This window comes from Poecilia reticulata, linkage group LG3, assembly GCF_000633615.1.
Source record: "Poecilia reticulata strain Guanapo linkage group LG3, Guppy_female_1.0+MT, whole genome shotgun sequence".
Classification (NCBI taxonomy): Eukaryota; Metazoa; Chordata; class Actinopteri; order Cyprinodontiformes; family Poeciliidae; genus Poecilia; species Poecilia reticulata.
The window spans coordinates 27,897,018-27,909,971 of NC_024333.1; the positions used below are offsets into that span (position 1 = coordinate 27,897,018).

General features: G+C 38.6%; 2 protein-coding genes across 2 annotated transcripts; both read right to left on the reverse strand.

Annotated features, from left to right (window-relative positions):
- Nucleotides 1-591: 591 nt before the first annotated feature.
- Nucleotides 592-2,350, reverse strand: LOC103462792 (anionic trypsin-2-like). The gene is made up of 6 exons (XM_008405786.2): nt 2,311-2,350; nt 1,898-2,084; nt 1,630-1,815; nt 1,252-1,313; nt 1,026-1,150; nt 592-934 (listed from the first exon to the last, which is right to left on the reverse strand). The coding sequence occupies exons 1-6, from the start codon at nt 2,345-2,347 to the stop codon at nt 785-787; spliced, it is 747 nt and encodes a 248-aa protein (XP_008404008.1). The 5' UTR covers nt 2,348-2,350; the 3' UTR covers nt 592-784.
- A 6,152-nt stretch (nt 2,351-8,502) lies between these two features.
- On the reverse strand, nt 8,503-10,183 carry LOC103462793 (putative trypsin-6). The gene is made up of 6 exons (XM_008405787.1): nt 10,078-10,183; nt 9,660-9,846; nt 9,386-9,577; nt 9,004-9,065; nt 8,782-8,909; nt 8,503-8,692 (listed from the first exon to the last, which is right to left on the reverse strand). Exons 1-6 carry the CDS (start codon nt 10,112-10,114, stop codon nt 8,543-8,545), a joined length of 756 nt encoding a protein of 251 aa, XP_008404009.1. The 5' UTR covers nt 10,115-10,183; the 3' UTR covers nt 8,503-8,542.
- Nucleotides 10,184-12,954: the final 2,771 nt, after the last annotated feature.

The window sequence follows — 12,954 nt, forward strand, 5'->3', positions numbered from 1 at the left end:
GGTACGTAGGAATAAAGACTTTCACGAGTAATTAAAATTGTAGTTTATTATCAATAGCAGGAAATAAAAAATAAAAATTAAGTGTAATTTAAATACATTACTAATATATTAATAGTATATTTAAAATATATTAAATATATATTTTTAATATAATTCTGAGACAGAATTATTACACTCAAAATATAATAAACTCTGAAATATATTTAAAAAGTATACTTTAAGTACACTTGAAGTTGTTCCAAAAAAGTATGAATAGTATACTAAAATATACTATTAGTTGTAATTTAATACAATTTAAATACTTCTAAAGTATACTTAGTACAAAATTAGTTGTTCCAAAATGGTACAGTTTAAGTATATCGATAAAAGTATACTAAAGTATGTTAAAATTTAGTATACTAAAGTATACAGGTTTATTTCTTGGAGTGTGCATGTTCATTTCTGATGTAAAATAAAAACAAAAACTGAATAAATAAATTACTTCTGGTGTTCCTCTTCATGTCATTTAAAACTCATGTTTTTAGACTGAGTTCAGGGAAAATATCAACTGAACAAACTGAACCATGAATGTAAAGACAATCAGCCAGAAAATGTTTCTTTTCATGCATTTATTGATTTATTTTTCATTTCTGAGGTGAAGAGAAAGCTCCATTAGGGAGGTGAAGATCAGGTGAGAAAAATCCAAACAATTTATTYTAATTCTACAAACGTGGATCAAACTGATGTAGATACAATTTTAAAATTATATGTGAGAGGATATTTGATAATTTTATTTCATGATAGTTTATGGTCCACGGAAAATTTTACTTCTAATCCAGTCCTTGTATTCACACACATCCAAGATTTCAACTGAACTCTGACATGCGTCTTCTCCACCAAGAGCAATCACACCATAAATATTGCCGTTGTACATCGCTGCTCCACCAGAGTCGCCCTGTAGAAAAATTTATATCAATATATTTATGTTGTAAAACAGAAAAGTCTTCTAATCACTGTWGAGCGATATTGGGAAAAAACAAACTTACATAGCATATATCCTTGTTCGGTGCTTCGRCACGGAATATATGCCCATATGGCAGCACATAGAGGGAAGCAGCAACAATGTTCATGTCGACACACTGAAGATTTGCTGGAATAGCAGAAATTATCACTGTAGAGAAATATGAGAATCATAAACATGTTCTTCACTCAAACTTCTCTTTAGAGACAGAAACAAAGATTTTATTCTCATAACTTCAATATTTCTCTCACATCGCTGATTATTGGGGCCGGTTGTCGTTGCTCCCTCTCCTGCCAGCTGAACAGTATCGCCTCTAAAACACCATAAGATTAAAATGTAAAAATACAAGATAACAATGTAGAAAATTAATTGTTAAGAACAATGAAAGAACAGAAAATAAATCAATGAAGGACTTCATCCACTGACATAGGAGYGTCCACTTCCAGTCCTCAGTGACGGTGTGGTGCATCCTTTACATGTGTCTCTGGTCCAACACACCTGAGCTAAAYRGGTTCTGGTTCTGCTGGTGGCCTGATTACCTGATTCAAGTGTGCTGAAGCAGAGGCAGCAGGACTGGAGGAGTGGAGACAGAAAACCTGAAGTCATGTTATGATCAGAGAAAGACTTACACTTTAAGACGACGCCTGCAGTTTGGTAGCTGAGCAACTGGGACATCTGTTACTGGTGTATGAAGCTTCAGTAACATGATGTCATGACGCCGGTTGCCGCGGATATAGATCACAGGATTGTGTCGGATTACCTGATTGTAATGTATAACCGTCCGTGGATGAACTTTTAACATTGCTACGTTAGTCCTGCAGAAAAGTTTAGATTATAATGAAAAGACAGAAAACCTGATCATCTGGAGATAAAACTGTCTTCATGTCTTTTTCCTACCATCCTKGCTTCCAGCASSGAGCTGCAGTCAGGATCCACTGAGGGTGGATCAGAGATCCTCCACAGCGGCTCATATGAGTACCATTGCTGCTCTCCAGCCGAACATGATAAAGACGCTCGCTCTCATCACAGTTTCGACCTCCAATGATTCTCTTCTGCAGAGAAACATCTGAGTTTACTGAAACACCTGAAGAAGAAACAGAAGGACTTTACTCAGAAATCAGATGCAAACATGGCTGCAGGAACAGAAAGAGGATAAATAAAGATTAAAAAGCATCACAGTTTATATGCAAAGAAGTTTCAGTCTGAAACAGAATCAGAGGGAAGTTTGAGAGTCACAGAGAGCAGCAGCCTCCCTGGAACCAGTGGAAGTGTCACAAGTGTCCCCAGTGTGTCCAGTGTTTCCGACTCACCCAGCCCCAGCAGTAGCAGAACCTTCAGCAGACCCATTGCTGGTCCAGCTTCCTGTGAATGTCTGCAGTCCTGCAGCAGCTTTTAAACTCTGTTCACAACTTCCTGCKGGAAAGAAAGCCACCAATCACAGGACAGACACTGATCTGTCCAATCACAGGACAGACACTGATCTGTCCAATCACAGGACAGACACTGATCTGTCCAATCACAGGACGGACACTGATCTGTCCAATCACAGGACAGACACTGATCTGTCCAATCACAGGACAGACACTGATTTGTCCAATCACAGGATGCTGTCATCTGCATACAGAGGAACTTTAACATCTCATTGTTCTAAAGAAACTTGAAAAAAGTTCTTGTTCCATTGACAGTTTATTTCCGTAATAACCAATCATTTCCCCTTATTAACAGGGCCATGCAGAGACCACTAAAGGGGCAGGTGCTCAAAAAAGGGCACATCTAACCGCATTCTAGGACAGAATATTAAAAACGCCACTCTGCTGCCAGCTTTCGGAGTATAATAAACATTGATAGCTTACAACATTGTGAGATAGACAATCAAAGCTAAGGAAAATCTCTAGATAGAGTGTACAACTATTCATATGTAAGATATTTTATTAGGAATTTCTTTCTGCAGGTCTGTTTTGGTATAGGAAACTATTGCATTATAGAAACCCACAACTTAGCACGATATGTATGTCTGAGCTAGACCACCAGAGATATTTTGTCTTTACAGAATTATAGTATTAAAAATATAAACAAGGGCACAATCCAACCGTTTAGTGTACTGTAATCTATAAAAGAGAGCTGCCTGTCTGCTACACTTGCAGTGGAGATGAAGATGATCCATCCAGGAAAGCAGAGCTGCATCAAACTTTAACGTGGAACTGCAGAAAAAAGAACAAAAAGCAAAAATGTAATTGTTAATGCATGTCACCATGAGAAATGCCTAGTGAGTTTTGCTTAAAAAACCTGTTTTAACATCAAAATCACATTTTTGTCTCATGAAGTGAAAATATTAATTGCAAAAGAAACTTATTTGCGCTTGTCATAAATCTTTTCTTGCTATTCTAAGTTTTTGTCTGTGACTAAAAGTTTTGCTTGTGATTCTCATATGACATCGTGGGCAGGGCCTAAAATCTCAAAAAGATTTCTGATGTGTGCAAATGAAAGTTTATGTTTGGCAAATAACTTTAAGTTCATGAGACAAAATGAATTATTACATTTTTTTAAGTTTTTTAAACAAAACCTTTTGTTTTTAAAAAAGAAATCATTACCATTCCAAAAGTTTTGATTACAATTTTATTTTACTTCACTGAGGTTAGTTTTTTTTTTTAAAGGGAGTGGGAATTTAACTTCATACTCTGCTAACCAGACCCTAAACTTAAAGTCATGATTGAGTTTTTTTCCCCTTCATTCATGACACGCTTTTATTACATACATGGTGAGTTATTTTTAATTCTAAATGAATATCCTTGTTGGACTTTTATTTAAGTGCTATTCTCCTTCAAGATACATTTACCTAATGCTAGAATAAATGCAATGTACATTTTGCAGCAAAGGAAATTAGAAGACATATCCACTATGGAGATGATCGGTTTTGGATGGGCAATGTGCCCCCTATTAAGCGATACTGCAGAATGACTGCAATCATTAACGATACAGAGAAGAAGCTTTTCAGTTATCTTGCATTGCTAGCAAAGTCGTTAGCTAGCAGCTAGCTAATAGCACAACAACAACAGTCTAATGTCTGTATGATAAATACACTGAATCGATAGATAAGAACAGTTTTTCCTCACCTGGCTGTCTCCTCCCGCTCAGTAGKTCTTCARAGAAAGGCAGACGCAGAGGCCTGTCAGTGTSTGTTGTATTTCATTACCTCTCTGCTTAAACCGCGACTCCGTACTGAAGCAGAAACAATACCAACGTTTTCTGTCATATGACAAGTACTTCACTTTATTCACCAAAAACTTTTTTTTTACTTCACCAAAAACTGTTCTGTAATCTGGAACGTTCGCTACATTGAGCTCCAGTTTAGCCACCTTACCTCACTGTGCGAGAGGCAACTGCGTCATACGTCACGGGCAAAAGGTCAAAGGTAACAAGGTGACCGGAGGGCTTATTATGTTGTACAAAAAATACCAACAAAGAAAACTAAATAAKTTTAGTACATGCTATTATGTGTCAGAAGAGGGCTTAGAAAATAATAATACCCCCAAAAAATAAAAATAAAAAATTGACCAAAAGGGCACTTGGGGGCAAGGAGCAAAAGGGGTGCTGAAGCACCCCTAGTCCCCCTTTGCACGTGCCTGTAACTTAAATAACCAATCAATGAAACAACAACTTTTTCATTAACATTAAGGAATTGTCTCACAACAAGCAGGATAGGATACATTTATTGGCCAACTGATTTATCAACCAGTTTATTTCTGGGCGCCGATTTCCTTAATTTTGGGGGATTGTGATCTGCTTATATTTACATGTGAAGCCCATCTTATCCTCTAATCTCATCTTCGTCAGCAAAAGTTTAAAATTAGTCTCTGTCCTCTGCTCTGCAAGGAGAGGTTTGACTGACAGGCTAACCAGGTCAGGTCTGAACATTTAAAGTTAACAATATTCACCCCGCTATTACCAACTCAGTGGCTTTCGTGGTATATTTAGCGACATTTCAGACAAAAAAAATCATATCAACAAAAATCTAAATCAGCATGTCAGGCTTTTTAAAGATTGGTAAYCAGGGATAGGCCAGAAAACTGCAATCGGTGCAGCCCTACACACATATTCAAGACATTCTTTGATTAAATAAATTTCTCTTAAGCGTTAGTCCAATAGCTAAAAATTTATTTGTACCAGGTGAGTCGTTCTCCCCTGAGAATGTGGACCGGTACTGGTACTGGACTCATTCTGTGCCTTTTTAAATGATTTTAACAAAAGTTTTTCATAAGTTAATGTAAAATAATCTTTGTTTTAGCTACAAAATAATTATTCTCAGCAGCAAACAACATATCTAGCAGCTATGTAGCCTGACGTAAAAACATATTATAATCTCAAACATTGAGAAGTTTTAATTATTGTTTTCAAACGTTATCAAATACGGCGTTTTGAAGCCAAAATACCTCAGAAATATACAGAGCCAAGCAGGAGAATCAACTAATTTGAGGTTTAAACTCAGTTTCACACAAACAAAGACCCTAGTGTTGCACAGGGAAAAATATGACTGTGTTTTTCTTTTTATTTAAATTTTTTTGTTGGGCTTTGCATGTTTGAATTGTTTTGGATTTTGTTTGTCCCCTTTAATAATCCAAACGCACTGGGCTGGATGTGGCCGTCTTGCTGAATGCAATCAGTGAGCTCAGGTGTCAGCGGAGGCTGATTGAAGCCAAAATAAAAGGAGCCGGGATGGAAGGAGAGAGGTGAAGACTGATCCTGTAAGTGACAGAGACGGATACGATGTCGAGCGAGGGGTGGACGGAATCCGCACGCCAGGCACAGAGCACCGGGAGGTGAACTGACGGCCCAGCACAGAGGATCAGGGCAGAGGGGAACCTCTGCCTGCGCCTGTTAGTAGTGCTCCGTCTCGATCAGAGAGTATCGGCAGGGAATATATCTCTCGACGAAGTATTGGTGTGGGGATGCTAGCGTCTTCCTGCTTCTTTCTTTCAGCTGGATCGGTCTGAAAAGAGACRTGGYACGCCGAAGAGGGGAGCAGTGCTGAAGCGTCGCAGTCAGCTGGGGATCGGCAAGTGAGCATGCTGCAGGTGTATCGCCTTCACCTGGAGCCCAGGTGGAATCTGATTGGTGACTTTATCTTAGAACAATTACTGACTCTTGGATTTTATCCCTTCCTGAAGTATAAATCCTTTTTGAGACATTGTTTTGGTTACTTAACTTCTGACCGGAGCTTTGGACCTTAGATGCTCTGCTCATTGTACAGCAGCTCATGATACCAGCTGTATCTACTGCGGCCACCAGGGGCCCACAAGAGCAATATTTTTTTCTTTTTGCCAATAAAGTTATAATTTCTACATACACTATCAAATACATATTATTGTAAAAACAAATAACTTAATAATGAAATTGATTAATCACAAATACAAGTGGCCAAAATGGGTTTCCTCCCCAGGGTGTCTGGGCTCTCCCTTAGAGATGGTGAGAAGCTTGGTCATCCAGGATAGACTCCAAGTAGAGCCGCTGCTCCTCCATGTCGAGAGTAGCCAGTTGAGGTGGCTCGGGCCTCCGGTTATAATGCCTCCTGGACACCTCCCTGGTGAGGTGTTCCAGGCATTTCCCACCAGYAGGAGGCCCGGGGGAAGACCCAGGACACACAGGAGGSACTATATCTCTCAGCTGGCCTGGGAATACCTTGGGATTCCCCTGGAGGAGCTGGAAGAAGTGGCTGGAGAGAGGGAAGTCTGGGCCTCCCTTCTGAAGCTGCTGCCCCTGTGACCCGACCCYGGAKGAAGCGGCAGAAAATGGATGGATGGTGAAATTGTGTGTTTTTGATATTATGACATAGAAATTATTACTAAAAAAATAAGCTCCATTGAGAGGGCCCCCTAGTGGCCTTGGGGCCCTAAGTGGCTGCTTAGTTTGCTTTGCCAGCCCTGGTCCTGATGTGTGTGGTTTGTGCCCAAATGCAGCAGGCAGGAGATGAAAAAGTTCTGTTGTAGATTTAATTAAAAATCTAATTTAAAKAAAAACAAAGAGCAAGGAACAAATATAAACCCAAACCAGAGACATGAAGAGACCAAGAGGAAACCAGGGTGAAGGGATGAGGAGCAGTGGCCTGGAGTAACGAGATGAACCGGCAAGTAACAGTCTGTGATTTGACTAATTAGAAACGTGATTATATATTCATCTGCTAATAAAAAAAACATCTGTTTTATGAGGCTAAAAGTTAGTTTAGTGTAAAGTGGAGCTAATGTGCTAACAAAGTTTAAGACACGCATGAATACAAAAATAGAAAAAAGCCCTGATGCCACAATGTGAAAAACATAAATGTAACTAAAATGTACTTTGTAAAAGAAACTATGAATCTTGTGATTTTATAGACAAGAAATGTTACAATAAATTCATAAGGAACACTCTGTTATGGACAAAAGGACTTTGTCTTTTCTGTTTTATCTATTCATGTATACGGCTGCAGGCTGACATAACCACAACATTTAAGACTGACAACAGTCACACATAAAGAAAAACTGATGAAGTTAAGAAACACCTTAGAGAGGAAGCAGAATGAGGAGAAAATAAAGCAGAGCTTGCTCTACAATCTTTGCTTCACTTGGTGTCTCCCCTAAGGTGAGCTGAGTGGAGCTCAGCTGGACGGTGAATGTTACTCTGTATCTGCTCCATTTGGGTGACGTGGAAACATTTGATCATTTTCTGCATTAAAGCCTGTTTTATATTTAACCAMAGCTCATTATTTCTCAAKGTAATGATRCTKGGATTTYAGTCGGSTCCTTTGGTGCAYCATAGTTGGARAATAGATGAATCAATGAAAGAAATAAAACAAATCTTTGCTTGTGACATGATAAATGTCTTTATTGTTGTTACATCACTRACACACTTTATATTTCTACCATTTTTAGTCCAGTTTGTAACTTWAATATCTTAGTAGACTTGAAATTAGACAAAACTAACTTTGCAGCCAGATGGAGGAGTTTGTTTTAAGCAAATAATTCCTTAATATTGGCAAAAAAGTTTGAGTTTTAAGTGAAATAGTCTGCCAGTGGATCTAGTACTTTTTAAAAATCAATACTAAGAAATTATTAACTTTAAACAAGCTTATATTTGATGCTAAAGAGTTACTTGTTGATTTTGTCTTTTTTCAAGTGAGCTAAGACATTTGCACTAGGAACTAGACCAAAACAATTTGGTAAGATTTTGTGTTTTTGCAGAGCAGTAACGGTAAGATACTGGATTAGTGTCAGAACTACATACGCAAACTTATTTTCCTGCACCTTATTTTGAAATCACCCCTCAAGGTGTTTAAGTAAGTCATTATTTTAAATTTAAACAACAACGCTTATTTTTAAATCAGTTTGATAACACCGAGGGACTCTTAAAATCTCCACAGTTTTAATAAATTATGCCCTAGCAGCTGTTTAATCCTCTGTTCTGTGCTTGTGCAGAATAACACATATATTTACCACAGAGATCACTTATTAATTGTTCTTTGTAAAATTGCATGTGAGAGGAAATTTGATGAGAATTTTATTTCATGACAGTTTATTTTCCATGCCTAATTGTTCTCTTAATCCAGTCCTTGTATTGACACACATCCATGATTTCAACTGGACTCTGACATGCATCTTCTCCACCAAAAGCAATCACACCATAAATCTTGCCGTTGTACATCACTGCTCCACCACAGTCACCCTGTAGAAAAATTTATATCAATATATTTATGTTGTAAAACAGAAAAGTCTTCTAATCGCTGTAGAGAGATATTCAAGAAACAAACTTACATAGCATATATCCTTGTTCGGTTTTACAGCATAGAACAAAAACCCACGACTCGGCACAACGAGGGAAACATGAGCAACATTCATGTCAACACACTGAAGATGTACTGGAATAGGAGCACCAGGGGGCACTGTAGAGAAATATGAGAATCATAAAAATGTTCTTCACTCAACCTTCTCTTTAGAGACAAAATTTTATTCTCATAACTTCAATATTTCTCTCACTTCGCCGATTATTGGGGCCGGTTGTCGTTCCTCCTTCTCCTGCCAGCTGAACAACATCACCTCTAAAACACAATAAGAATAAAATCCAAAAATACAAGATAACAATTTAGAAAATRAATTGTTATGAAGAACAATGAAAGAACAGAAAATAAATCCAAGAAGGACTTTATCCACTGACACAGGAGTGTCCACCTCCAGTCCTCAATAACGGTGTCCTGCACCCTTTACATTTGTCTCTGGTCCAACACACCTGAGCTAAACGGGTTCTGGTTCTGCTGGTGGCCTGATTACYTGACTCAGGTGTGCTGAAACAGAGGCAGAAGGACTGGAGGAGTAGAGACAGAAAACCTTAAGTTGTGTTTTTGATGAAAGAAAGACTTACATTTTAAGACGACGCCTGCAGTCTGGTAGCTGAACAACTGGGATATCTGTTACTGGTGTCTGAAGCTTCAGTAACATGATGCCATGCTRGTGGCCGCCATGAGTATAAATCACAGGATTGTGTCGAATTACCTGATTGTACACGGAATGTATAGCCGTCCGTGGATGAACTTTTAACATTGCTACGTTAGTCCTGCAGAAAAGGTTAGATTATAATGAACATACAGAAAACCTGATCATTGGCAGACAAAAGTGTCTTCATGTCTCTTTCCTACCATCCTGACATCCAGCAGAGAGTTGAAGTCAGGATCCACTTAGGGTGGATCAGAGATCCTCCACAGCGGCTCATATGAGTACCATTGCTGCTCTCCAGCCGAACATGATAAAGACGCTCCCCGTTATCACAGTTTTGACCTCCAATGATTCTCTTCTGCAGAGAAACACCTGAGTTCACTGAAACACCTGAAGGAGGAAAAGGACGACTTTACTCAGAAATCAGGCACAAACATGGCTGCAGGAACAGAAAGAGAATAAACAGATTAAAGGTTAGAAAGCATCACAGTTTATATGCAAAGAAGTTTCAGTCTGAAACAGAATCAGAGGGAAGTTTGAGAGTCACAGGGAGCAGCAGCCTCCCTGGAACCAGTGGAAGTGTCTCCAGTGTCCCCAGTGTGTCCAGTGTTTCTAACTCACACAGCCCCAGCAGCAGCAGAACTTTCAGCAGAGCCATTGCTGGTCCAGCTTCCTGTGAATGTCTGCAGTCCTGCAGCAGCTTTTAAACTCTGTTCACAACTTCCTGCAGGAAAGAAAGCTACCAATCACAGGACAGACACTGATTTGTCCAATCACAGGACAGACACTGATCTGAAATGTCATCTGCATACAGAGGAACTTTAACATCTCATTGTTCTACAGAAACTTGAAAAARGTTCTTGTTCCATTGACAGTTTATTTCAGTAATAACCAAACATTTCCCCTTATTAACAGGGCCATGCAGAGACAGCTAAAGGGGCAGGTGCTCAAAAAAGGGCACTTYTAACTGCATTCTTGGACAGAATATTAACAAACCCTCTCAGCTTTCAGWGTTTAATAAACAATGATAAATTACAACATTGTGAGATAGACAATCAAAGCTTAGGAAAATCTCTATATTGAGCGTACAACTATGCATATGTAAGATATTTTATTGGTAATTTCTTTCTGCAGGTCTGTTTTGTTATAGGAAAGTATTGCAATATTCAAACCCACAACTTAGCAAGATATGCAAGTCAGAGCTAGAACACCAGACATATTTTGTCTTTACAGAATTATAGTATTAAAAATATAAACAAGGGCACAATGCAACCTTTTAGTGTACTGTAATCTATAAAAATGAGCTGCCCGTTAGCTACAGTTGCAGTGGAGATGAAGATGGTCCATTCAGGAAAGCAGAGCTGCATCAAACTTTAACGTGGAACTGCAGAAAAAAGAACAAAAAACAAAAGCAAAATGTAATTGTTAATGCATGTCACCATGAGAAAAGCCTACTACGTTTTGCTTCAAAAAACTTTTTTAAAATCAAAATCACACATTTTTGTCTCATGAAGTGAAAAAATTAATTGCAAAACAAACTTATTTGCGCTTGTCATAAGCCMTGCCCTTTTGGTCAAAAAATTGACCAAAAGGGCATTTGGGGGCAAGGAGCAAAAGGGGCAGATGCTGAAGCACCCCTAGTCCCCTTTGCATGTGCCTGTAACTTAAATAACCAACCAATGAAGCAAGAACTTTTTCATTAACATTAAGAAATTGACTCAAAACAAGCAGCTCCTATATTTTGCTGCCATGTTATTTGCAAGTTAGTTTTGCAATAGAAAATAGACTAAAATAATTGGCGATYCTTTTTATTAAAGACAGATCTCTTTCATCACCCATGATCCTTTGCTTCACAGTTTTTCTTGATTGCTTTGATGCATTTGTGAATACAAGAGGCTGAACAGCAGCACTCAGGGTCAAAGTGACAAATTTTGTTAGCAAAAGGCTCAAACCATGCCACATTTGAAATGTTAAACAAAAGCAAATATTCCTCTCTATCAGCCTTGCAATAAACATGACATGTTCCAATCAATCATTACATAATAAATGACAAAATACAAAACTTGATCTTCAATGAAGCCCAGAGGTTTTCAATGTGTGGGAGATAAAGCCTCCAGTCTCTATTCTAGCAATCCATTCATTTTCTTACAAATAAATGGATTTGTAAAAAATACATTCATTGGGAGTGATCTAGCCTCCCATACTACCCTCCCTCCAGTGTGGGAGGCTAGGTCTCCCACAAAGTTTTCACAATGTGGGAGATCTAGCCTCCATGCTAGTCTCTATTCTAGCAATCCATTGATCTTACAAATTTGTCCCCAGTGGGGTCAAGAGGGGTCCAGGTGCTCATCTCCAAATATCTTTCATGACTGGCAAACACCATCCTGTAAGCACCTCAGACCATGCATTATATATATAATCCATTTCATGCATAGCGGGCAGTGAACAACTATCCCAAAGCCAGTTTTTTGTGTTTATATGGGTTTTTATTTTGCACACAGACCACTAACGTGGTCATTAGTGCATCACACAAYACACTGCCATCTACTGGCCATTCATTGCAAGTGCAAGAAAATTTAGTTAAATCCAATATGRCCAACAGATGAAAAAGCAGGGGTGAAAGTAARGGGGTACGGCAGGGCACTGCGTACCCCTAAAAGATTTAGCCGGGGTACGCAGTACCTGCAAGAGAGGGGAGTGGCTGTTTGCTGTAAAAAATCAGTGTGCCCACTAATCAGCCGTTACTGATTAGTTTTTCAAGAACAATCTAAAACATGACTTAATCAGTTAATAAATAACTGTTTTCCCTCCCATTTCATATTTTTTCTGAACTGTTTGTGCTTTACCATAGCAGCGGTGCGACACGTCGATTGCGGAAGGTTTTGAGTCGATCTCAGCATTTATGTGACAAACTTAACGCCACAAGGATGCTTAGACCAGCATGTCCTCCTCTAACTCCTTATCAAAACATTCGTAACTTTATTAAAGAACAACAATAAAAAAAATCAACAAAACGTGTCCACATTAATGACCCAAAAACAATAATAATCTCAATGATTATTGTTTCAACAAGGTGTTCCGCAATTTTGTGTGTTTCGGTTCCATTACCAAAATAACTAGCAGATCAGGAGTTTAAAATTAACTAATCAACCACTGCTGTGTTCAGGGGAGGCTTATTAATAATCGCAAAAATAAACATCAAGCCTGCAAACTTAATATTGTAACGGACTGAATGTTGTGTTTTTAACATRATCTCTGGTCGGCTTGTGGAGCCCAGCCTGTTGCCATGACAAYGGGTGTGCTTAAATGGCAGAGATACGGAGAGTAAAAAGGCGCAAGTGGTTTAGAGTTGATCACCTGTTCGGGTTGTTTTACCTTTGTCTTGGCGCATCACAGCCCTGTGGTTTCTGAACATTCAATAAACGACAAACTTGGACTAATTACCTCGTTATTTGTGAGTATAAGTCATTTACAACAAACATCAAACACGGTAAATAT